General features: G+C 46.1%; 1 protein-coding gene across 1 annotated transcript in view; it reads right to left on the bottom strand.

The window, feature by feature from the left end:
* The window catches only part of MDN1 (midasin AAA ATPase 1), a 175,544-nt gene extending 149,872 nt beyond the window's left edge, over positions 1-25,672 (bottom strand). Inside the window, exons 1-8 of the mRNA XM_008263214.4 lie at positions 25,345-25,672; positions 15,663-15,889; positions 6,305-6,529; positions 5,852-5,959; positions 5,581-5,773; positions 2,552-2,794; positions 2,168-2,299; positions 1,855-1,958 (exon numbers count right to left, since the gene is read on the bottom strand). Coding sequence (XP_008261436.2) covers positions 1,855-1,958; positions 2,168-2,299; positions 2,552-2,794; positions 5,581-5,773; positions 5,852-5,959; positions 6,305-6,529; positions 15,663-15,889; positions 25,345-25,446 — 1,334 coding nt within the window. The 5' untranslated portion in view covers positions 25,447-25,672. The remainder of the gene's footprint in view (positions 1-1,854; positions 1,959-2,167; positions 2,300-2,551; positions 2,795-5,580; positions 5,774-5,851; positions 5,960-6,304; positions 6,530-15,662; positions 15,890-25,344) is intronic.
* Between the last annotated feature and the right edge of the window lie 1,506 nt (positions 25,673-27,178).

The following is a 27,178-nucleotide window of genomic DNA, read 5'->3' as shown; positions in this document are numbered from 1 at the left end:
GGAAACAGAAAACATAGTCCAAGGCTGATAGCATCAACAATAAGTTCACTGCTTCTCAACTAGAAGATACAATACCTGAATTACCACAAATTTCTACAAGGAAATTAGAGAAGGAACATACACATACTATAGGTAAACTGCATGCTTACACATAAGCTGTTTAATCCTCACAACAATTGTCCTAAGGGGAAGCTAACATTCTTTTCATTAAACACATAAGGACACAGTAACAACCCTTCTCACTAAACCACAACAGCAAAGAGCAGAGTCAGGGACCAGCGTTGCAGCATAGCAGGTTAAAAAGCGCCACTTGAGGTATCTATATCCGACATCACAGTGTCAGTTCAAGTCCCAGATCCTCTGCTTCTGATCCAGCTGCCCATTAATATCCCCTGGAAGGCAGAAGATGATGGCCCAAGTACTTGGATCTCTGCCAACCATGTCTGAAGTCTGGATGGTGTTCATATCTTGGCTTCAGCCTGGCCCAGCCCCAGCTGTTATGGGCATTTGAAGAGACAATCAGTACGTGAGGTGTCTCTCTCTCTCTCTCTCTCTCTCTCTCTCTGCCTCTCAAAAGAATAAATGAATAAATCAGTGTTTTAAAACTTGGGACAGGGGTGGCCGGCGCCGCGGCTCACTAGGCTAATCCTCCGCCTAGCGGCGCCGGCACACCGGGTTCTAGTCCCGGTAGGGGCGCCGGATTCTGTCCCGGTTGCCCCTCTTCCAGGCCAGCCCTCTGCTGTGGCCAGGGAGTGCAGTGGAGGATGGCCCAGGTGCTTGGGCCCTGCACCCCATGGGAGACCAGGAAAAGCACCTGGCTCCTGGCTCCTGCCATCGGATCAGCGTGGTGCGCCAGCCACAGTGCGCCAACCGCGGCGGCCATTGGAGGGTGAACCAACGGCAAAGGAAGACCTTTCTCTCTGTCTCTCTCTCTCACTGTCCACTCTGCCTGTCAAAAAAAAAAAAAAAAAAAAAAAAAAAAAAAAAAAAAACTTGGGACAGGGGCCAGCATTGTGGCATATGAGGTAAAACTACCACCTGCAATGCCAGCATTCCATATAAGCAACAGTTCATGTCCCAGATGCTCCACTTTTTTTGTCTAAAACATTTATTTATGTATTTGAAAGTTACACAGAAAAAGAAGGAGAGGCATAGAGAAAGAAAGAAAGAGAGAGAGAGAGAGAGAGAGAGAGAGAGAGAGAGAGAGGTGTCTTCCATCCACTGGTTCACTCCCCAATTGGCCACAATGGCTGGAGCTGTGCTGATCCGAAACCAGGAGCCAGGAGCTTCTTCTGGGTCTCCCACGTGGGTACAGGGGCCCAAGGACTTGGGCCATCTTCTACTGCTTTCCCAGGCCATAGCAGGAAGCTGGATTGAAAGTGGAGTGGCTGGGACTAGAACTGGAGCCTATATGGGATGCCAGCTCTGCAGGCTGTGCTTTACCTGCTATGCCACAGCGCCGGTCTGCTGCTCCACTTCTGATTCAGTTCCCTGCTAATGGCCTGGGGAAAGCAGTGGAGAATGGCCCAAGTGTGTGGGCCCCTGCCATCCATGTGGGAGACAGGAAGAAGTTCCAGTCCCCTGACTTCAGCCTGCTCAAGTTCTGGCTATTGTGGCCATTTGGGGAGTGAACCACACACAGAAAATCTTCTTGTCTCTCCCTTTCTCCCTGTCACTCTGCCTTTCAAATAAATAAACCTTAAATAAATAAATCTTTAAAAAGAAATCAGGAATGAAAACAACAGATCTGTCATCAGTTCCAATTAACACTGCTTGTGGAGGGTACAGGGAACTTTGTTCTAATACTTCTGTGCTCACTACCAGAGAAAGAAGAGAAAAGCTAACAGGACATACCTCCTTGTTGCAAAGAACTGAAATCCAGGAGCCACTTTTAGACAGTCACCTCGGCCAGGAATCAATAGCTCTCCATTCTCCAGGAGAGGGATAAGTACAGAAACCTAAACAAAAAACAACCCACTGATAAAGCTACTACTTATCAAAAGAAAAGTTATCCAAGACCTCAAATCAAATCAAACAGTTGACCATGACCGCCTACAGGTTATGTGTAACCAAACAACTTCTTTAACTCACTCTCAAATCACTACCACTAAAACAGTCTTCAAAGACAGAGATGTTAGGAGGCCTAGGATTCAGGTGGGTGACATACCACATCTAAGGGGGCATAGTCAATATCCTCCAGAAGGATCCAGTAGCCCTTCGTGACTGCCTGGGTCAGGGTGCCAGCCTGCCACACAAACTCTCCAGGGACATCTGTGCAACGATACATTCCCAACAGCATCTGCAGAGAGAGGATAAAGCAATTACTGAAATCACACACCTAAAATACACCTGAATGCCAAGGCTAAACCCTTCAGTTAATTCCACTAAACTTCTAGAGGGATATGCATAAGCACTGGAAGTTTGCACAGTTGGCCCCAACAGTTATAAATAGGAACAAAGACTTTTCTCATATTCCCTTAGCAAAAACAGCATGGAAATGGAGACATTTACAAGCACATCAATCCACCACAGTTTGCCACTTCTGAATTACCTTACTGTCGGTCTGATCGCCAAGCTGCACTTTGAGAAGCTGAGGTGGCTTCCTTCTACCTGTCATGGCAGCTAAATGTTCCACCAAGGACGTTTTGCCACATCCTATTGGCCCTTCCAATAACACAGCATTCTGAGAAGCCACTGTCATAGCCAGGGTCTGAAGATTTTTGCAGACAGACTCAACCAGCACATAGGACCTAAGGGCCAGCTCCTGTTCACGTGAAGAATTCCTATTACCACCCTAGGGAGGCAAGTGAGAAACAAATTCAGGTCAAGAAGACTCATTCGGGAGACCTAGAAGCAGTTCTTGGATCCTGTCTTCAGTCTGGCCCAGCCCCAGTCACAGGGATTGAATCAGCAGATGGAAGACCTCGCTCTCCTCCCCGCTCTCTGTTAACTCTAGCTTTCAGAATAAATAAATAAAAATAAATGGAAAGCAGTGGAAGACAGCCAGAGTCTTTGTGCCTCTGGACCCTCATGGGACACCAGGATGGAGTTCCAGACTCCTGGCTTTGGCCTGGCCTGGCCCTGGCCATTACAGCCATTTTTGGAGAGTGAACCAGCAGATGAAAGATCTGTCTCTCCCTCTCTCCCTAACTCTGCCTTTCAAATAAATAAATTTTTAAAAGTTAAAAAAAAAAAAAAAACGACAACTCTAGGGTAGGCATTGTGGTGCACTGGGTTAAGCCACTGCTCAGACGCCACATCTCATTTCACAGGACCATTCTTGATCCATCTTCCTGCTAATGCCCCTTGAAAGCAGCATATGATGGCTCAAGTACTTGAGTTCCCACCACTCAGTGAGAGACCTGGATGGAGTTTCTGATTCATATTTCAGCCTGGCCTAGCCCAGGCTGCTATGGTCATTTGGAAGTGAACCATCAGATAAATGATCGTGCTCTCTCTCTCGTCACCTGGCCTTTCAAATAAATAAATCTCTCTCCCAAAACATACAAGTTAATTTCTGTAACATTTCCCTTGCCCTCTGCCAACAGGCTAGTAATAACAGGCATATTATCCAACATGAGGGTTCAATATACCCTTTCCTTTTCTTCCAGGGTAGTGGGCAAAATAGCAAAGCAGAATTTGTTAACAAATTCCTAGCATTTAAGAAACTAAAAAAGTTAATGGACAAAGGCTAAGGAACAAACTTCATCTATTGGGGCTGGCACTGTGGCAGAGCAGGTTAAAGCCCTAGTCTGAAGCGCTGGCATCCCATATGGGCGTCAGTTCTAGTCCCGGCTGCTCCTCTTCCGATCCAGCTCTCTGCTATGACCTGGGAAAGCAGTAGATGGCCCAAGTCCTTGGGCCCCTGCACCCACGTGGGAGACCTGGAAGAAGCTCCTGGCTTCGCCGGCCGTTGCAGCCATGTGGGGAGTGAACCAGCAGATGGAAGAACTCTCTGTCTCTACCTCTCTCTGTAACTCTTTCAAACAAACAAATAAATAAATAAATAAATAAGGGAGAGAGAGACAGAAATCTTCCATTCACTGGTTTACTCCCCAAATGGCTTTCACAGCCAGGGTTGGGCCAGACCAAAGCCAGGAGCCAGGAGCCAGGGGCTACTTCTGGGTTTCTTACATGAGTGCAAGAGCTCAAGGAGTTGAACTATCTTCTGCTTTCCCAGGTGCATTAGCAGGGACCTGGATCAGAAGTGGAGCCACCAGGATTCGAACTGGTACCAATATGGAATGCTAGTGTCGCAGGCAGAAGCTTTACTCGCTAAAACAACACCAGCCTCATTGGCATTTTTTTAAATTAGCTGTTGAGGCAAACATTGTGATGCAATGAGCTAAGCCATTGCTTAGAATGCTTGAGAGTACCGGTTCCAGTCCCAGCTACTCTGCTTCCTATCCAGCTCCCTACTAATGCACCTAGGAAAGAGAAGATGACAGTTCAAGTACTTAAGTCTCAGATGGAGTTCTTGGCTGCTGGCTTCAGCCTGGCTCAGTCCAGACTGTTGTGGCTATCTGAGGAGTCAACCAGAATATAGAAGATCTTTCTCTGTCTCTATCACTGTGCCTTTCAAATAAGTATATAAATCTTAAAACTCCGCTGTTAACATAACAATATCACTTTCTTTTTTAAATTAAAAGTCAGAGTTACACAGAGAGAGGAAAGGCAGAGAGAGAAAGAGAGGTCTTCCATCCGATGGTTCACTCCCCAGGTGGCCTCAACGGCCGGAGCTGTGCCTATCCAAAGCCAGGATCCAGGAGCTTCTTCTGGGTCTCCCACGCGGGTGCAGGGACGCAGGCACCTGGGCCATCTTCTACTGCTTTCCCAGGCCACAGCAGAGAGCTGGATCAGAAGTGGAGCACCGGGGACTAGAACAGCACCCATATGAGATACCAGTGCTTCAGGCCAAGGCATTAACCCGCTGCACCAGAGCTGGTCCCAACAATATCACTTTCAAAAAATGAATAAATAAATAACCCAGGACTTGTTCCAGAAAGAAAATACCATCCAACTAACAACCAATAACTGCTGGAGAAAACAGACCAGCCCCAAATGGGTCAAGATTTATGATCCTTAAGACTGTCCTTGTGTGGTCTAGTGCCACAGTCTTAAAAAGGAGGTTGTTTCACAGAGTAAGGAGGAAGTACACTACACATACAGCCTCCACAGAACAGGTAAAGAGAATATTCTGACAGAAGAAACCACTGCTGGAACCTAGAGCAGTCCAAGGGTCTCCAGGTAACTAAGCCTGCCTTTGTATTACGTTAATATGAGACCACCACACAGGTTATTCAACTTCATACAGTGTGGTAGAAAGCAAACAAGACAAACAGAAGAGCTTTGATAAAGTTAAAGCATTGTTATAGCTTCTAATTCCACATCTAACGGGGCAAAAGATATCACAGAGAAGAGCCCAAGATGATTTTCTATCTTAAAAACTTCCAGGAATAAAGCAAGGTCTTAGTAAACTCAAGTTGGTTCACACTTGGTACAGAGAGCCCAGCAAAGGAAAGCCTACACTCAAGTGTTCAGGAGGATAAGGGAGTACACCCCCTACTAATACCAACATACCAGCTCTCCTGGGGTTGGCGGCTGCCCACGCAGCACCACCCCACAGACCGCTGTCACTCTGGAAGACAGGTCAGTTGAAATAAGGTGTCCTGGTAAGTACTGCAGATCCTTCTCCTTACGCCAATGGGAAGCTTCTGGATTGGCCAAAACCAAGGCCTTCTCCAAGTCCTGCAGCTGTGCCTCTTCTAATAATCTAAAGGAAGAGAGTCGAATCAATTACTTTATTGCACAGAAAAACCACAGCAAGATCTCCAGGGAAGATCCTGCTTACCTCAACCTGAAATGGATCAATTCATCATTACTAAAAATCTTCTTCAGAAATGATAATTTGTGTTCTTCATTCATACAGGTGACCAAAGCAAGACAGTTGGCTGTATACCTACAGAAAAACAAAGTATGTCATTCAGCTGATTTACAGTTAATGAAAAACAAGGAAAATTTATTAACCAATTGAACACTAGAAAAATAAAATATTAAAAAACTATTACAACACATATAAAAGCAAGAAATATAAATCATACATGATGAATTCATTTGATAGAGCATATATAAACAGTAGAACTCACTCGTATTATCTTCCTTTCCTGAGGTGACACATTATTAAAGAAAGGATGAAGAACCCAAAACCATAAGAACACAGCAAACTCAATATGGCTTCCTTTCCCTCCTCATGCATACACCCACTCCACCACCCCATACTAGAACAACTCCAACAGCTACACACCAGCGGACCAAGGTGTCATGGCTTCTGAGCAAAGGGACACACACACTCCAGTCCCAGAGCTCTCGGAACACAGACTGCTCTTGCTGTAGAAACTTGTAGGCTGCCTCCATCAGGTCCCGGAGCTTCATTCGTTTGCGCCCATAACGGACTGGATTAGCATCTGAACTCTCTAGGAAGAGTCTCTGAAAGACTGGAGAGGCGTCTTTGAAGTATCTCAGGGCAAATCTTCAAAATGAAAGAGTATTTTCATGAGTTAATAAGAATGTCAAAGCATTCGTCTTTACTCTTTAGACAGTATCACAGAATTGAACAGAACTCCAAGCACCAGAGAACACAATACTTAGTAAGCGAAAGATACGCAGTCCTAAGATTGTATCCTGTTCAAGTTCAGGAACCAGGATCATGACATGAGATATCTTGACTGAAGGGATACAAAAACCTAAATGGGGAGCCAGCATTGTGGCACAAAGAGTTAAGCAACCACTTACAACTTCAGCATTCTACTTGAGCACTGAATTGAGTCCCAGATCTTCCACTTCCAATCCAGCTCCCTGCTAATACACCTGGGAAAACAGCAGAGGACAACCCTGGACCTCACACCCACAAGGGAGGCCCAGATGGCGTTCTGGGCTCCTGACTTTGTTCTAGTCCAGCAACAGTAAATGTAGTCATTCAGGGAGTGAACCAGCAGATGGAAGATTTTTCTCACTCTTTCTCTCTTTGTAACTCTGCCTTCCAAGTAAATAAATAAATCTTTAAAAAAAATAAAATAAAATAAATAAAAGATTTATTTATTTATTTGAAAGTCAGAGTTACACAAAGGAGAGGCAGAAAGAGAGAGAGAACGAAAAGGGAGGGTTCCATCCACTGGTTCGCTCTCCAGTTGGCTGCAATGGCTGGAGCTGCACCAATCCGAAGCCAGGAGCCAGGTGCTTCTTCTGGGTCTCCCTCACGGGTGCAGGGACTCAAAGACTTGGACCATCCCCTACTAGTTTCCCAGGCCACAGCAGAGAGCTGGATCAGAAGTGGAACAGCCGGGTCTGAACCAGCATCCATATGGGATACCAGCACTGTAGGCAGCAGCTTTACCCACTACACCAAAGCACAACCCCAATAAAACTTAAAAAACAAAACAAAAAACTTGAAATGGAAAAACTCATAGAAGCAAAGGAACTTACAAGTTTTAACTGCTAAAAATGCACTCACTTCCAACACTTATTGAACATTCACTATAAGCCAGACACTGTGTCACTAGCTGGAGATTTAAAACCAAGGAGATAATTCTTTATTCATGAGGCATTTGCTGTCTAGTAAGGAAGCCAACCAGTTGGGAAAACACTAAGAGGCACAAAGAAGAAAAGATTCACCTGAACCTAGGGATGTAATGAATGGTTGCATAAGGTGCTCCTTAAAAGTAAGAGATCTGGGGCCGGCGCTGTGGGTAAAGCTGCTGCCTACAGTGCCGGCATCTCATATGGGTGCCGGTTCAAGTCCTGGCTGCTCCACTTCCGATCCAGCTCTCTGCTACAGCCTGGGAAAGCAGTAGAAGATGGCCCAAGTCCTTGGGCCCCTGCCCCTACATGGGAGACCCAGAAGAAGCTCCTGGCTCCTGGCTTTAGATCGGCACAGCTCTGGCCATTGTGGCCAAATGGGGAGTGAACCATTGGATGGAAGACTTCTTTCTCTCTGCCTCTCCTTCTCTGTGTAACTCTGACTTTCAAACAAATAAATAAATCTAAAAAAAAAAAAAAAAAAAAAAAAGGTAAGAGATCTTCTGGGGCCAGCATTGTGGCATAGCAGGTAAAGCCACCACCTGCAGTGCCAGCATCCCATATGTGTACCAGTGCAAGTCTGGCCTGCTCCACTTCCTATCCAGCTCCCCACAAATGTACCTGGGGAAGCAGCAGAGATGGTCCAAGTCCTTGGGAGCCTGCACCCATGTGGGAGACCCAGAAGTTCCTGGCTCCATGCTTCCACCTGGCCCAGCCCTGGCCATTGCAGCCATTTGTGGAGTGAACCAGAAGATTTAAGATCGATCACTCAGCCGGCGCCGTGGCTGAATAGGCTAATCCTCCGCCTGCGGCACCGGCACCCGGGGTTCGAGTCCCAGTTGGGGCGCCGGATTCTGTCCCGGTTGCTCCTCTTCCAGTCCAGCTCTCTGCTGTGGCCCAGGAGGGCAGTGGAGGATGGCCCAGGTTCTTGGGCCCTGCACCTGCATGGGAGACCAGAAGCACCTGGCTCCTTTCTTCGGATCAGCATGGCGCGCCAGCCGCAACAGCCATTGGGGGGTGAACCGACAGAAAAAGGAAGACCTTCCTCTCTCTCTCTCCCTTTCACTGTCCAGTTTGCCTGTCAAAAAAAAAAAAAAAAAAAAATCGACCTCTCTCTTTCTCTCTGCCTCTATCTCTATTTCTCTGCCTTTCAAGTAAATAAATCTTTAGGTAAGAGATCTTCTCAAGAACATAAAGAAAAAGGACATTCTAAGTAGATACAAAAAGAAGTTAATGAGATAGCACCAGGAAACAGCCGTGGGCACAGAAAGATGTCAACCAGCAGGAGATGAGAAGGCAAGGGTCAAATAATACAGAGCTTAGGAGACCTGAGGTAAAATGCTGTGGACTTATTGTAGGCTTGTGTTCCACACACATCAATTTTTTTTCTTTTTTTTAACTAATTAATTTATTTGAAGAGTTATAGAGAGATCTTCCATCCACTAGTTCACTTCCCAGATGGCTGCAACATCCGGAACTGGGCCAGGCCAAAGCCAGGAGCAAAGAGCTTCACCCAGGCCTCCCATGTGGGTGGCAGCGGCCTCAATTTGAGCCATGTTCCACTGCTTTCCCAAGCCATTAGTAGGGTGCTGGATCAGATGAGGAGCAGCTGGGATTCAAATTGGAGCCCATGAGATGCTGGAGACACAGGTGGCAGCTTTATCCACTACCCCACAACATAGGCCCCTGCTAATAGATTCTTCTAGGAGAAAACTCTTGAGACTCCATAGGAAATGCTGATGCAAACTAACTTACCCAGGCCTCTATTTATGTACTCAGAAAAGGTTTCAGTGGTGTTAGAATCTCTAAATGGCATTATCAATGAAGGTCTTCTATATGAAACTAATCTACAGACTTGAAGGAGCAACTTGTTATTTTCAAATGCTTAAATCTTGGTAGCAACAAAACCATACGACATACAAAGAATTAGGGGGACAAAGCCCAAGGAGAAAAAATAAAACACCAGAAACCAACTACACAGAAACACATACACATAAACCAAGAATTTAAATGTCAATAAGCTAGGGCCGGCGCTGCTGCTCACTAGGTTAATCCTCCGCCTTGTGGCGCCGGCACACCGGGTTCTAGTCCCGGTCGGGGCGCCAGATTCTGTCCCGTTCGCTCCTCTTCCAGGCCAGCTCTCTGCTGTGGCCAGGGAGTGCAGTGGAGGATGGCCCGAGTACTTGGGCCCTGCACCCCATGGGAGACCAGGATAAGTACCTGGCTCCTGCCATCGGATCAGTGCAGTGCGCCGGCCGCAGCGTGGCGGCCATTGGAGGGTGAACCAACGGCAAAGGAAGACCTTTCTCTCTGTCTCTCTCACTGTCCACTCTGCCTGTCAAAAAAAAAAAAAAAAATGTCAATAAGCTAAAGCTGGGCCAGTATTGTGGCACAGGAATGGACAAAAGCCAAAAGTGAAAAAATGGTACCAAAGAGTTCACACAAATAATAACCAAGAGAGTGGGAGTAACTACCCTAATAAGACTCAGCACAGGAACCGTGCTGTAATGTGGTGTATTAAGCCACTGCCTGCAATGCCAGCATCCAATATGGGTACCAGTTCAAGTCCCAGACGCTCCACTTCCATTCCAGCTCCCTGCTAATACACGTTGTAAATCAGAAAAAGATGGAAAAAGTGCTTGGGCCCCTGCTACCCATGGGGGAGATCCAAAAGCTCCTGACTCTTGGCTTTAGCCTGGTCCAGACCTAACCATTGTAGCCACTTGAGGAGTGAACCAGTGAATCGAAAACCTCTCTCTGTCTCTCCTTCTCTCTTTGTAACTCTGCTTTTCAAATAAATAAATCTAAAAAAAAAAAAAAAAAAAAAAAGTATGCACCACCATCAAAACTCCTAAAAACCTGAAGCAAACCTTGTAGAGAATAAGACCTATTCAATATCCCACTTTCAATACTGGATAGAACAATCACACAGAAAATAAATAAGGAAACAGAGGAATTGAACAACACTTCAGACCAACAAAATATATATCTCTGTCAAGTGTATATGGAACATGTTTGAGAAGATATTACTAGGTGATAAAACAAGTTGCACATTTTAAAAAGATGGAAACTGGGAGCAGGTATTTGGTGCAGCAGTTAAGACACTTCTCAGGATGCTCACATCCCGTATCAGAGTGCTTGAGATCAAAGTTCCACCTCTGCTCCAGATACAACTTCCCACTAATGTGCACTCTGGGAAGCAGCAGGTAATATTTCAAGTACTTGGGTCCCTGATACTCATGTAGGAGACCCAGATGGTGCAGCTTGACCCAACCCTAGCTGTTGCAGTCATCTGGGAAGTGAATCAGGGAGTGAAGTCTCTGCACCCTGGGTTCTAGTCCCAGTTAGGGCGCCGGATTCTGTACCAGTTGCTCCTCTTCCAGTCCAGCTCTTTGCTGTGGCCTGGAAGTGCAGTGGAGGATGGTCCAAGTCCTTGGGCCCTGCAACTGCATGGGAGAAGAGGAGGAAGCACCTGGCTCCTGGCTTCAGATCGGTGCAGCACGCCAGCCATAGCAGCCATTTGTGGGGGGATGAACCAACGGAAAAGGAAGACCTTTCTCTCTCTCTCTCTCACTGTCTAACTCTACCTGTCCAAAAAAAAAAAGGAAAGAAAATAATTTTTTTTTTTTTTTAAAGTAAAAATTGATGAAATTAGAGTTGTTTCTTTTGGGGAGGGGGGTGAAGAGAAGGATAAATAAAGTTACAAATCCTTAGCAAGAAGAATATACAAATAAGAAATTACAAGAGTGGGGGCCATTGTGGTGCAGCAGGTTAAGCTGCCACCTGTGACACCAACATCCCATATGGTACCGGTTCATGTCCTAGCTGCTCCACTTCCAGCACCCTGCTCATAGCCTAGGAAAAGCAGCAGAGGATGGCCCAAGTGCTTGGACCCCTGTTACCAGTATGGAAGACCTGGAAGAAGCTCCTGGCTTCTGCCCAGCCCAGCTCCAGCAGTTGTAGCCATTTGGGGAATGAACCAGAGGATGGAAGATCTCTTTCTCTCGCTCTCTTTCTAATTCTGCCCATCAAATAAATAAATCTTTAAAAATAAATAAGTAAAAATGTGGAGAAAAGCTATGCAACTGTGGTGATACCTTTACATTATCTGTAAATATATTAGAACACCACTGAATTGTGCATTTATGTGGTATATGAGCTATTCTGAAAATGTGTGCATACTCTCAGGTGTGTTGAAGAGTGAGAAAGAGGGTATCTTTGAAGAAACATACCAAACTAGCAATAGCAGGTTTTTCTAGAGAGGAGGAGGGAGAGGAGGAGGGAGAGGGAGAGGGAGAGGGGGAGGGGGGAGAGGGGGAGAGAGGGAGGGAGGGAGAGGGGGAGAGAGGGGGGGAGAGGGGGAGAGAGAGGGGGAGAGGGGGAGAGAGAGAGAGAGAGATATCTCCCATCTGCTGGTTCACTTCCCAAATGGCCACAATGGCTGGGACTGGGCCAGACTGAAGGCAGGAGACTGGAACTCCATCCTAGTCTCTTACATAGGTATCAGGGGCCCAAGTACTGCCTTGAACCAGTGCCCATATTGGATGCCAGCATCACAAGCAGCAACTTAACCTGCTATGCCACAACAATGGCCCCCATTCTCTCCTTTGAATATTATTCAGATAAATCTTTTTCTTATTAAAGAAATGAAAAAAGTGGGTGTTATTTTACAAGAACATTTTTTTTCACAGGGATGCATTTATAAAGTAAATAGTATGGGGCCAGCACTGTGGTATAGTAGGTTAAGCCTCTGCCTGTGGCACCAACACTCCATATGGGGACAGGTTCTAGTCCCAGCTGCTCCACTTCCAATCTAATTCCCTACTATTGGCATGGGAAAGCAGTGGAAGATGGACCAAGTGCTTGGGCTCCTGTACCTATGTGGGAGACCCAAAAGTAGCTCCTGGCTCCTGGCTTCAGATCAACCCACCTCTGGCTGTTGAAGCCATTTGGGAGTGAACTAGCAGATGGAAGATCTCTCTCTATCTATCTCTGTAACTCTACCTTTCAAATAAATTGTTTGTTTGTTTGTTTGTTTTTTTCCCTAAGATTTATTTATTTGAAAGGCAGAGTTACAGAGAGGCAGAGGCAGAGGACAGAGAAGAGCCTGGAACTCCTTCTGGGTCTCAGGGCCCTATGCATTGGGCCATCTTCTGCTGCTTTCCCAGGCACATCTGCAGGGACATGGAACAGAAGTGGAGCCACTGGGACCCAAACCGGCACTCATACAAGATGCCAGTGTCACAGGCAATTTAATTCAGCGTGCCCAACACTAGCTCCTAGTCTCAAGAGTTTACTGAAGGAAACCTTGCTGCTGTTGAAGAACTGGTAGGTATGGAGGAAAACTCATACCTCTTGGGTCAGAAGTGAAGGGTTATAAGAATTTTTATAGGGAAAGTAACATTTTTTTTCCCTTTTTGTCACTCCATAAAACTAACATGCACTGCAAAAGACTCTATCTGCTAGTTCAGCCTCCAAATGGCTGTAATGTCCAGGGCTGGGCTGGGCCAAAGCCAGGGGAAGCTTCATCCAGGTCTCCCATGTAGGTGGCAGGGACCCATGCACGTGGGCCATATTCTACTGCTCCTTCCTAAGCCACTTACATGGAGCTAGATAGGAAGTGTAGTAGCTGGGACACAAACCTATACCATACAGTATGCCAGTGTCACAGGCGGCAGGTTTACCTAAGCTATGACACCAATCCCATAACACATAATATTTATTTAAAAGTCTGTTTCCAGTTCCTAAAGTACAGAAACACTGTCTTATTTGACTTCCTCATTCCCATGATGTGGCCCCAAGCTTTAAAGAGAGGACCTTGCTACTCAGTGACTCAGTGAATGGCTGCAGCCCACCCAAATGCATTAGGGAAAACAGGTACCCCTCTCTGCAAAGGAATCTAAGGCATTTACCAAATTAACCAGATGCATTTCTCACAACCAAAATTCAAAATTACATTCCATACCATTGTCTATAATTCATTTTAATCATACATTGATTCACCATTTCCAAATTTATTCCTTGCCTTTTTTTTTAAGATTTATTTATTTATTTGAAAGTCAGAGTTACAGAGAGAGAGAGAGAGAGAGAGAGAGAGAGAGTCTTCCATCCACTGCTTCACTTCCCAATTGGTTGCAATGGCTGGAGTTACGCCAATCCGATGCCAGGAGCCAGAAGCTTCTTCCAGGTCTCCCGCATGGGTGCAGGACCCCAAGGACCTGGGTCATCCTCTACTGCTATCCCAGGCCATAGCAAACAGCTGGATGGGAAGAGGAGCAGCCGGGACTAGAACTGGCGCCCACATGGGATGCCAGCGCTTCAGGCCAGGGCTTTAACCCACTGCGCCACAGCGCCGGCCCTCCTTGCTTGTTTTTAATTTACTCTATCCCAGCTCCTCTGGAAGCTGCATTGTATCATTCTGGAGACAAGGCAGGAACATAAATAAAATAAAAAACATACTGTCTTGGCAAAATGAAAAAGTAGGCAGTACTTCTCATCCACTTAATAAAAAAATAAAATACAAAGCTGAGGAGAAACAGAGCTGGCTGACGCATCACTTTAATGATTCTCAAACACAATTCTGAAGCACTGGACCACAAAGCCTTAGGATAAACAGGGGCTCAAATTACCACATCCCAATTGTATAGTACAAGTATATGGTAGTCAGTGTATATTGTGAATCATTAGCACAAATACTGTTGCCCTTGAGGAAACAAATTTTTTTTTAAAGATTTATTTATTGGGGCAGCACTGTGGCACAGTGGGTTAAGTCTCAGTCTGCAACACTGGCATCCCATATGGGCACCTGTTCGAGTCTCAGCTTCCTCTCTTCCAACCCAGCTCTTCACTATGGCCTGGGAAAGGAGTGGAGGATGACCCAGGAGCTTGGGACCCTGCACCCGTGTGGCAGACCCAGAAGATGATTCTGGCTATGGCCTGGGAAAGGAGCGGAGGATGATACAGGAGCTTGGGACCCTGCACCTGTGTGGCAGACCCAGAAGAAGATCCTGGCTCCTGGCTTCAGAACAGCGCAACTCCAGCCACTACAGACATTTGGGGAGTGAACCAGCAGATGAAAGACCTTTCTTTCTATCTCTGCCTTTCATTGTCTGCAACTCTGCCTCTCAAATAAATAAATAAATCTTTTAAAAAACTTAAATATTTATTTACTTGAGAGGCAGAGTTACAAAGAAAGCCAGAAGCAGAGAAAAGAGAGAATGATCTTCCATCCATTTGGGTTCATTCCCCAAATGGCCACAATGGTCAGGTATGGGCCAGGCCAGGAGCCAGGAGCCAAGAGCTTCTTCTAGGTCTCTCATGTGGGTGCAGGGGCCCAAGTACTTGGGCCATCTTCCAATGCTTTCCCAGGTGCATTAGCAGGGAGCTGAATTGGAAACAGAGCACCCAGGTCTCAAACCAGCATCCATATGGGATAATGACACCACAGGTGAAGGCTTAACTTTCTACGCCATAGCACTGACCCCAACATAAATTATTAAAGTACCATGTTTTTTCTATCCGTCTCCTGATCTCTCTCCATCTCTCTGTCCCTCTCTCTTGATCTCTCTCTTACATTCTCTCTTTTTTTCCCTCTTCGCCCCTTCCCTCTGGTCTGTCATGTTTCCAATAAACCATTTCTCTTAAAAAATTTAAAATATATATATATAAAAAAATAAATTAATTAAATTAAATAAAACATGTGAGGCTCCAATCCTGACATACAATCAGCCCACAGTACATATTCCTCTACCATGTACAACAGTGATCTACACTTTGCTGTGTGCCTTCTAGTTCCACTACACTGGTCCATATTTAACTTCTCCTTTAAGAAAATTTCATACAAATGTGCATCTACCCCAAGCCTTTGTTTCTTATTTTCTTGAGAACATATTCCAAGAAAGCCTAAGTGCATTTATTATGTTGAAGACTAATACAGGAAGCACTGGATTTGAGATGCTCCTGCTCATACCTGGAATAGCACTATTCCTGTGTAGAGTGAATTCAATAGCCCCTGACACTCAGTTCACCCAGGAGACAGCAGGTTCTAGCATTCAAGTAGATATGTGAAGAACAAAAGTGCTACTCACGGAAAGACATCAGGATGGCTCCCAATGAGTTTGCTCATCGACACACAGAGCCGTTCGTGTAGATCATGGTTCACCTGGCCTCCAGCTTTGATAGCTTCAGCATTCCTTTCCAGCATATCCAAAACAATGGGGCGCAGCTGGCGGCCAACCAACACCGTACAGTCCTTGTCCAGGAGCAACTGTGCTAAGGTACTCAGAACACACTGGCGGTCTTGGGAGGTCCACACCTGACAGGGCAGTGAAACAAAATTACCTATGTAAACAACATCATTTGCACTGTTGGAAAACAGCACGGGATTCCCAGTTTGAAATTCTTTTCAGACTTCCTAAGTGAGTTTCTCCTATAAAACACTGGGCTCAGGGTAGCAAGAAAGGATGCGAATTAACTTAATGTAACAGCCATTATTAAAAGATCTCAGTTGACTGAGGTTTGAGGTTTAAGGCCTGATATCTAGATTCCATGTAAAATGCTATACGGGGAGGGCATTCAGCACAGCAGTTAGGACTCCACTTGGGACACCTGTATTCCATATTGGAGTGCCTGGGTCCAAGTCCCGGCTCTGCTCCTGATTCCAGCTTCCCACTACTGCACATCCTGGGAGGCAGCAGGTCATAGTTCCTGTAGTTCCATCCCTGCCAACCACATAAAAGACCCAGATTTAGTTCCCAGCTGCTGAACTGAGCCTGGCCCAGCCACAGCAATTGCAAGCATTTGGAAAGTAAACCAACAACTGGGAGATTTCTATATTTCAAATTAAATAAATATATTTAAAATGCTACACAGCTTCCCGGAAAATTAAAGCATCTTTCAGGGTCTCAACACACCAGGGAATCAAAAACCCCAGTGTTCTTCCAGCTACTTTGCCCTTGAAGGAAAACCTAAAAACGTTACATAGTTATTAAGTAAAATGGTCAACTCTCTTGAGTAAAGGACACAGATAAGAAATTACTCCCTGGAAATCAATGAGGCTATTCCTATTAAGGCTTCAATATTTACCAAGTAAACAAAACACATGCAAAGTAGACACCTACACTTTGATATGCAAGATGAAATAGACCACAAAATTCCTGTGCCAAGGCTCAGAATATACAGAAGGATAAAAAGGAAAACTAAAAAGTCTGTAAATGAACTCTTATTGCTATTGTTATCTACAGGCCTATACAACACTTTCTGCTGGGCCAGGGGATAACAGGCCTCCACTACCAATGGGAAGGCCCTGCCCCTAATTCAGAAAGCCCAATGCTATGAGTTCATTCCAAGGAGCTTCACACAACTGTTAGCTTTAAGAGTATACCATGATCACTTCTCAGCCTTTTGGCTACGATCAAGTGAACAGTATACTATGAATAAAACCTAAAAATACTATATATAAGATATACAATAATTTTTTCTCCAAAATTATCACTTAGACATAAAGAGGTCACCTTACACCTGAGCTCTCACAAAGTCTCCCAAATTGTAGTGCATTTCCTCATGAAAACACCTAATTCTGAACAAAATATTAACTGAGGAAAATGTCACCTTGAAATAATGTCAATCAACATTAATTCTGCTGTTTGTGAGGAGGCCCTGTGATGACCTACAGCCTACCACAGTACCATAATAAAGTTACCATGCCTGGTACTCCTACTCCCATCACACACCTGAATCTGTGACACTTTGGAGACTTCTTATAAAGGCCAAAAATTGGGCAGTCACCAAATTCCTGAAAATTCCAGTCCTTTCCAGGAAAACTCCACCCCCGGAAAAGTACCACCCCCTATGCCTCTTCATTACATAAATGGATGGCTCTGAAACTTGTGGGGGGCAGCTGCCTCACTCTTAACTCTGCCTCTGTGGTCCCCTTGTGGCCATCTTGTAAGTTTCTCTCACCTCATCTTATATGGACACTAACTATACTGGATTAAGCCCCTAGCTAATGACCTCCCTCATTTTAACTTTATTATGTCTGCAAAGTGCCCATTTACAAATAAGGTTGTATTTATAGGTTTTAGGAGCTAGGATTTCTCTATATACTTTTGACAAACAAAAGTTTGCCAACACTGAAGCAGTCTAGAATTTTCCAAATTTTCTGTCATAAACAATATTCTATTTACAGGGTTCAGAAAAACAATAAATATCTTATTAAAACATATGACAAGATGTTTTCTCTGCTCAACAGAAAAAGGGCCAGGTAGACTAGGATACCTGTGAGCATTTGGAGGTAGAGTGCAGGTTACTAAAAAAAAAAAAAAAAAAAAAAACTAGTGATTTTCTTGTTCTGTAACCAAAGGGGGCCTTGAAGCCAAAGCATTTTTGGTCCTGTCACCTTGGCTGCTGTTGGCAGTAACAATAAAGCAATGAAAGCCAAAGGATTGACTTCTCAAACCTGTGGCTACTCCCTCAACCTTCAGGTAATTATATTCTTGGGAAATCCTCACTTTCTCCTAGCAAACTGAGACCCATCTGCTGGTTAGCAGATGAAAGATCCATGTCATTCTGCCTCTTAAATAAATAAATCTTAAATATATATATGGTGGGGCCAGTGATGTGGCGCAGCAGGTTAAAGCCCCGCCTGCAGTGCCTTGGATGCTGATTCAAAAACAGCTGCTTCACTTCCAATCCAGCTCCCTGCTAATGTGCTCAGGAAAGCAAAAGAGGATGGTCCAAGTGTTTGGGCCCCTGCACCTATATGAGAAACCCAGAAGCTCCTGGCTTCTGGCTTCAGCTCACTCAGCTCCAGCCATTGCAGCCATTTGGGGAGTGAACCAGCGGATGAAAGATCTGTCTCTCTCTCTGTAATTCTTTCAAATAAATAAAAAATAAATCCTAAAATATTTATATAAGTTCAAATGTCAGATCTTTACAATTACATGTATCCACTGAAATGTTGAGCGGTAACAACTAGAATATCCTTAAGGCCCAGCAGTCAAGAAAACTGAAATTTTTGTACGTCTAATTACTTTTTTTTATTATTCTTTAAAGCCAAAGCATCTTTATTTATTTATTTATTTATTTATTTAAAGCAAAGTTACAGAGAGGCAGAGGCAGAGGCAGAGGCAGAGAGAGAGAGAGAGAGAGGTCTTCCATCTGCTGGTTCACGCCCTAGATGGCCACAACAGCCGGACCTGCGCCCATCTGAAGCCAGGAGCTTCTTCCAAGTCTCTCATGCGGATGCGGAAGCTCAAGACTTGGGCCATCTTCTACTGCAGAGAGCGGGATAGGAAGTGGAGCTGCCGGGACTCGAACAGGCACCCATATGGGATGCCGGCACTGCAGGTGGCAGCATTACCCATGAGGCCACAGCGCCAGCCCTTTCTAATTGCGTTTATGATTGTACTACAGAATTGTTTCTATTTATGGTTGATTTGAGTCAGAAATAGCCTTAAAGAGCCATAAGTTTTGGACTAATGCTGTGGCATAACAGGCTAAGCCTCTGGCTGCAGTGTCAGCATCCCATATGGGTGCTGGTTTGAGTCCTGGCTGCTCCATTTTCGATGCAGCACTCTGCTAATGCACCTGGGAAAGCAGAAGACAGTCTGAGTGCCTGGGCCCCTGCACCCGTGTGGGAGACCTGGAAGAAGCTCCTGGCTCCTGGCTTCAGATTGGCTGAGCTCCAGCCATTGTGGCCATCTAGGGAGTGAACCAGCAGACAGAAGACCTTCTTCTGTCTCTCCTTCTGTCTGTAACTCTCTCTCTCTCAAATAAATGAATTTTTAAAAAAACATTTTTAAAGGAAGTCATAAGTTTGCTTAAAACACTGAGTTTTTCAAAGCTGTGTTCTTCCAAAATAGAAGATCACATTTTATGAATATATTCATCTGGTCATTCTGCCAATAAACACACTCCATGTCAGACACCATTCTAGACACTAGAGCTATGCTGTACAGTCCCTTTTCTTAAAGTACTCTTAAGCAACCGGTGAGCACCTTATTTGAAACAAAGGAGTAAGCAGGAAAAGGAAAGAAAATTAAATATATCTGCCTGGAGAAGAAAATCCAAACGCAGTTTTTGGGAACAAGTTACTGAGTGAGGGGCACAGAAGACAGAAGCATTCTAAGTAAAGGCAATGCAAAGTCAAAGAGGTGAGAAACAGCAGGAGATGGTCCAGACAATAATGAAGGAAGGTTAACAAGAGGGGTGACAGCAGTGAGCAGCAGCAGGAGGTAACTGTTGTTAAGCCAAGAAGCTCCCATCCCTGAAGTATCAACCCCTAGGCTGAGACAGGAAAATCAGCTGTGTCAAGGTTTCTTAATTTTGCACTACTGCTATGTACGACAGGATAAAGCATGGTGGGGAGGAAGTCTTGTTTTCCAGTGCATGATAAGATGTCTAGCAGCATCTCTAGCCTCTGTACTAGATGCCAGCAGTGCCCCACTGAGAGAGAGAGAGAGAGAGAGAGAGAGAGAGAGAGAGCGAGCGCGAGAGAGGAAGGAAGGAAGGAAGGAAGGAAGGAAGGGAGGGAGGGAGGGAGGGAGGGAGGGAGGGAGGGAGGGAGGGAGGGGGAGAGGGAGGGAGGGAGAGACAGAGACAGAGACAGAGAGAGAGAGAGAGAGAGAGAGAGAGAAAGAAAGAAAGAAAGAGAAAAAAAGAAAGAGAGAGAAAGAAAGAGAGAGAGAGAGAGGGAGGGAGGGAGGGAGGGAAGAAGAAAAAGCATCTCCAGGTTTTCCCTGAGGGCAAAAATCATCCCACATCACCCCCAAGCCCAAGAGAACCACTGGGCTGGAGGGATATCCTGGAGAGGAATTAGAAAAACCACATCAGGCCAGCGCCACGGCTCACTAGGCTAATCCTCTGCATAAGGCGCCCGCACCCCAAGTTCTAGTCCCGGTTGGGGTGCCAGATTCTGTCCCGGCTACTCCTCTTCCAGTCCAGCTCTCTGCTGTGGCCCGGGAAGGCAGTGGAGGGTGGCCCAAGTGCTTGGGCCCTGCACCTGCATGGTAGACCAGGAGGAAGAACCTGGCTCCTGGCTTCGGATCGGCACAGTCATAGCGGCCATTTGGGGGGTGAACCAACAGAAGGAAGACCTTTCTCTCTGTCTCTGTCTCTCACTGTAAACTCTACCTGTCAAATAAAATAAAATAAAATAAAGAAGCAGAGCCTGCTTAAAAAAAAAAAAGAAAAGAAAAGAAAAACCACTTCACATATCACTTTAGAAAGCTCAGGTTTTAGCCGGCGCCGCGGCTCACTAGGCTAATCCTCCGCCTAGCGGCGCCGGCACACCGGGTTCTAGTCCCGGTCGGGGCGCCGGATTCTGTCCCGGTTGCCCCTCTTCCAGGCCAGCCCTCTGCTGTGGCCAGGGAGTGCAGTGGAGGATGGCCCAGGTGCTTGGGCCCTGCACCCGCATGGGAGACCAGGAAAAGCACCTGGCTCCTGGCTCCTGCCATCGGATCAGCGCGGTGCGCCAGCTGCAGCGCGCCGACCTCGGCGGCCATTGGAGGGTGAACCAACGGCAAAGGAAGACCTTTCTCTCTGTCTCTGTCTCTCTCTCTCACTGTCCACTCTGCCTGTCAAAAAAATAAAAAAAAATAAAAAAAAAAAAAGAAAGCTCAGGTTTTGTTTTGGACACAATGGGGAGCTTCTTGCAAAGTGGTGACAGATTCAGTTTTATTATTAAATAACCAGAACAGGGAATCAATATGGGGGGGAGGGGGGGATATTAGTAGTTACTAGGGGCCAGCGCCGCAGCTCACTAGGCTAATCCTCTGCCTATGGCGCCAGCACACGGGGTTCTAGTCCTGGGAGGCACCGGATTCTGTCCCGGTTGCTCCTCTTCCAGTCCAGCTCTTTGCTGTGGCCCGGGAATGCAGTGGAGGATGGCCCAAGTGCTTGGGCCCTGCACCTGCACGGGAGACCAGGAAAAAGCGCCTGGCTCCTGCCTTCGGATCAGCGCGGTGCGCAGGCCGCAGCAGCCATTGTGGGGTGAACCAAGGGAAAAAGGAAGACCTTTCTCTCTCTCTCTCTCTGTCCACTCTGCCTGTTTTAAAAAAATAAATAAATAAATAAATAAATAGTTACCAGGGAAAGAGAGGTGTGCAACAGTGATGGCAAATTTATACCTAAAGGCCATGGAGGCTTCCATAGCTGACTGAGGCAAGGGAAGTGTTCTGAGATTGATTGTGGTACTGTACACTTTGAACTGCACACTTTATTCAGTTATTTATTTGAGAGAAAGAGAGGGCTCCCATATACTGGCACACTCGCTGAACGTCCAAAAAGAAGCCACAAAGCCAGGAGCCAGGAATGCCATCCAAGTATTCCATGGAGGTACCAGGAACTGTATTAAAACCATCACCACTGCCTTAGGAAGCTGAAGTCAGGAGCAAGGAACCAAACCCAGGCATTCTGATATGAAATGTTAGCAATCAAACCACTACGCTAAATGCTTTAGACGACTGTACACCTTAAATGGATGAATTATATGGCATTTGAATTGTATCTCAATAAAACTGGTTCAAAATGGGGCCGGCGCTGTGTTGCAGAGGGTTAACACGCTGGCCTTCAGGGCTGGCATCTAATATGGGTGCCGGTACAAGACTTGGCTGCTCCACTTCAAGTCCAGTTCTCTGCTACGGCCTGGGAAAGCAGTAGAAGATGGCCTAAATCCTTGGCCCCCTGCACCCACGTGGGAGACCGGGAAGAGGCTCCTGGCTTCTCTGTCCATTCCAGCCAATTGGGGAGTGAACCAGCGGATGGAAGACCTCTCTCTCTCTCTCTCCTCTCTCCTCTCCCTGTGTAACTCTAACTTTCAAATAAATAAATAAGTCTTTAAAAAATATTGGTTCAAAATAATTATTACTGGGCAGGTTTTAGAACTAGTAGTTAAGAGGCTCCTAACCTGCCCACTTCCCATACCAGAGTACTTGGATTCAATCCTTGACCCTCAGATCTGCTCCTGACTCCAACTTCCTGCTAATGCATACCTTGGGAGGCAGTGCTGAGGGACCAAGTGGCTGAATGACTGCCACCCACAAGGGAGACCTGTACTGAGTTCCTGGCTCCCTCTGGCCCTGGGCAGGGGCATCTGAGATGACCCAGCCATTAAGATAACGTACACATGCAATCTCCATCTCTCTAATAAAATTTTTCAAAAGTCATTTCACTTTAAAAACATATTATTATGAGTACAGCCCACACTTACTTATTACTGTGTCCCAGGCACACTGGTAAGGTTCTTCACACAACCTAGTCACAACAGCCTTATTTATAGCAATAATAACAGCAATTAGCTTTATAGTCAGCACTTTCTACATTCAAGACTTTTAATCCTCACAAGAAGCCACAGATCAGAACTATATTATTCCCATTTTACAGATAAAGAACTGGGTTGGGGGGGGGGGGTACGGCTAACAGAGCTAGCAGTAAAAATCAGTGTCGCAGAGCCTGACTCAAGAGTCTCTGCTCTTAACTACTCTATAACTATTTGGCAGCTGCCATATGTAATACATATTTAATCAAGCCACTGAGACTTAGAGGAGTTAAGTAAACTTGACCAAGGGCAAGAAAGCAATTAAGTTAAAGAGAATGGATTTAATCTTCAGGCCTGTTTGAGGGCCCATGCATGCTCAGGAATGCTTCACTCCTGTGAACAGACAGGGATCAAGCAGGAGGAAGGGATGGTAGTGATAGCAGCACTGAGAGGAACAGATTTAGCACCTAACATCCACTCTCAGGATCTGACGGGAAGTGAACAAAAGGGAATGAATTGCTGAGGACACCCAGATCCCCATGAGTGACTGGATAGAAGGTGCTGGCACCAGCTGACACAGACACAGAAAGAAACACAATTCTAAAAATAGGCTTCCTTCAGTTCCCCAATAGAATAATAATCAGTAGTTCAAGTCTTTGCTGCTTTCCAAAAACATATTTTTGTTTAATAAGTAGGAGAAAACCAGAATATAATCAGCTATTCTCTTCAGTGAAAATCTGCAACTTATTACCAAAAATGGAAAGAAACAAACTTGAAAGAAATTTCTGAGACTGAACAGAATTTGACAATGTGAAGTTGAATTATATCCCAAACTCCTTAATTCAACTGATCTTTCTAGTAGCTGTCTGGCTTGGCAGCTTTCCTACACAAACCTCAGACTCTACATGAGTGGTTCTTATACTTCCATATATCAGATTTATATTTATCTTATAAATATATTTATAAATAAAACGTTATCTTGGCTGGCGCCGTGGCTCACTAGGCTAATCCTCCACCTGCGGCACTGGCACACCGGGTTCTAGACCCGGTTGGGGCGCCAGATTCTGTCCCGGTTGCTCCTCTTCCAGTCCAGCTCTCTGCTGTGGCCTGGGAAGGCAGTGGAGGATGGCCCAAGTGCTTGGGTCCCTGCACCCGCATGGGAGACCAGGAAGAAGCACCTGGCTCCTGGCTTCGGATCTGTACAGTGTGCTGGTCGTAGTGGCCATTTGGGGGGTAAACCAACGGAAGGAAGACCTTTCTCACTGTCTCTCTCTCTAACTCTGCCTGTCAAAAAAAAAAAAAAAAAAGAGAGAAAGAAAGAAAGAAAGAAACTACAAGAAAATAAAGCTACAAACCATTTCCCACTCCCAATATAAAAGCACCAATTTTACATCCAATTATATTGTGGGAAATCTTAAACACACTGAAGCTGCCCCATGAACCCTAGATTCAGAACCTGCACTCTAAACTCACTGATAAGAAAAAGTATGTCTAGCATACTTTTCACAAGCTCAGGAGACCTGAACTATCTCCTGCCTTACCCAACCCACCACTAAGTGTTCTCTCTAGATGGCCCATCTGAGCTAGCGACTCCCTTCATTGCAGAGTCCCCTTTGCTGCCCACGTTCAATTTGCTGTCACCGTTACAGAAATGCCTCTCTTGTTAGTTCTGACTCCCAGCCAGCTCAGATCCCTTTATCTCTTACCCAAAACACTGCCGTTGCTTCCTAGGCCATAGAATGTATACATGCATTGGCTGTTGAACAAATGACTTCTATCTCCTGGATTTACAAAAATAGAAATTACAAAAATACTTTCTACTCTCAAGAAGCTCCCAGACATTAGAAGCGGGGAAGCATTAAGACAGCCAGAGTCGATCAGACAAGGCTCTTAAAAGCCCAGCCACACTTCCGTTTACCAGATAAGCCTGGTTCGCGCACTAATTCCGAGGGTTCCTTTCCAACAGTTACCACTAACTGTTTTTGCTTTGTCCCTCAGTTATTTTGTGTTATGAACTGCCTTGAAAAGTAGATGCAAAATCCCCTCGGGGCCGAGACTTCAGCGAATTTCTCTTTTAACTCTTGGCAGTGTCACGCCGTGACTTACGCACGGCAGGAACGCGATCAATACTTGTCAATGGGCCGTAGAGAAGGGAGCGGGCAGAAAAGAAAAACATTCACCCAAGCTAATAGGTAATAGGGGTGGCTGCACTACGCACTTCGGTAACACACGTGTCAAAGGGGCACGGACGAAAGCTCGATTTCAGGAAAGCAAACCACTTTTATGTCCGAAGACCACGTGACCCATACCCACCGAGACCACCGCTCGGGGGCGAAACCGTGGGGGGGGGCTCCCCCACATAAAAACAAAAGGCTCTTTCGGGTCGCCTCAACCCCGCGCGGCGGGGGAGGCGGGAGACAGACGCGGCCCCGCTCTCCCCCTCAGGTGGCGCGTCCCCGCTGAAGAGGAGACCTGGGACCGCATGGCGCTCTCCCTTTCCCTCCTTCTCTTACCTGCTTGGTCAAGAACCTGCCCAGTTCGTTGCGGCTCTTTTCGTTCTTGCCAGCGATTAACCGCAGCGGCGTGGCCGCCACCTCCAGGAAGAGGTGCTCCATGATCCCGCGCCCTTCGCTCGGGGCAGCCAACACAGCTCCCTCCCTCCTTCGCGCTCAACAGACCCGGAGCCCCGCTAGTTCCCGGCGCCCGAGCCACCAACGACAACGCCCCCAGGGAAAGTGGCCGCCGCTGCTCGGCCGAAACCAGGGGAGCTGCAGCCCACGTGGGGGAAGCACACGGCGCTTCGCGTCAACAGCCCGCGACCGCGGCGTAGGGTCCTGCGGCGCCGGAAACACGGCGCGTCGGAACGCGCCACTTCCGGGAGGGGGATGCGAGCCGAAGGACTGGTAGGCACTGTTTCCGATGTGTGCGTGGTGGCGACTACCAGACTGTGCGCGGAGAGGGACACACAGATGGAAGATTGCAGTAGGCGGGAAAAGCGAGGAGGCCCTGGGGGCGTATCTCGTCTGGCCCACCGTTCCTCCCTAGGACCCAACATCTGAAAACAGATGGAAAACAAAAGCCAAAGCCGAGGTGCTTCCCTGACCCAGCAATTCTCTTGCTAGTATTGTAGCCTACAAAATTCCCCATTGGAAATAAATGTTCAATTTGGGAAAATTTATTATAGCCATTAGAGTATTCTGAAGACATTAAGACCAGAGTACAGAGGCCCGCGCTGTGGCACAGTAGGGTAATCCTCCACCTGCGAAGCCGGCATCCCATTTGGGCGCTGGTTCAGGTCCCGACTGCTCCTCTTCCGATCCAGCTGGCTACTATGGCCTGGGAAAGCAGTAGAAAATGGCCCAAGCGCTTGGGCCCCTGCACCCATGTGGGGAGACCCAGAAGCATCTCTTGGCTTCGGATTTGCCCAGTTCCAGGCGTGGTGGCGGCCATTTGGGGAGTGAATCAGCGGATCGAAGACCTTTCCGTCTCTCCCTCTCACTGACTGTAATTCTACTTCTCAAATAAATAAAATCTTAAAAAAAAAAAAAAAGAGTACGAGCCAAACTCATCACTGATGCCAATCTAATGATTATCTTTGGGAGTTACTGACTGCCAAGGGGCCTGAGGGAACCCCCCAGGGTGATGGAAATGTTCATTTTCTCCTGAATGGTAATTAGATTACTAAACCAGAGCACTAGACACATAAGCAAAAATATCAAACGCCTTACATTTAAGATGTGTGTACTCTGTGTAAATTATATTCCAAAAAATGTTTTTCAAAGAGTATAGATCTGGAGCAGACATTTGGCCTAAGGCTTAAGAAACTGCTTGGGACACCCACATGTGTGGGATTGCCTGGGGTCCAGTTCCAGCTCTGCTTCCAAGTCCAGCTTCCAGCTAATGCATACCCTGGGAGGCAGCAGATGATAGCTCAAATGCTTGTATACATGCTACATTACAGGGAAACCTGATTGAGTTCTAGGCTTCTGGCTTAGGGCTGGCCAACTCTGGCTATTGCAGACAGGTAGGAAGTGAAGCCTCGGATGTAAGATATCGATCTATATCTCTCTCTGCCTTTTGGAGAAATGAAAATATTTTTACAGATATTTCAGCGTGTAGCTCTTTGAATACTGACATTAGGAGATCTCCAACAAAAAAGTATGTAGTATGATTCAAGCTTTCAACCTGTATATCAATTTGAATTTTTGTTGTTAGGTTTGAATGTTTGTTTCCGAGGGAGCCCAAACTGGGGGAGCAGAACTTCCAGAATGAGTGAACTGTGAAATGGAACACAGTGGATTTGCAAATAAATAATACAATAAAATTTCTGGGAGGTTCAGAGAGTTC

The sequence above is a fragment of the Oryctolagus cuniculus genome, chromosome 5 (assembly GCF_964237555.1).
Source record: "Oryctolagus cuniculus chromosome 5, mOryCun1.1, whole genome shotgun sequence".
Classification (NCBI taxonomy): Eukaryota; Metazoa; Chordata; class Mammalia; order Lagomorpha; family Leporidae; genus Oryctolagus; species Oryctolagus cuniculus.
Note: the sequence above shows the minus strand (reverse complement) of the source record. Positions and strands in the feature narration are given on the sequence as shown.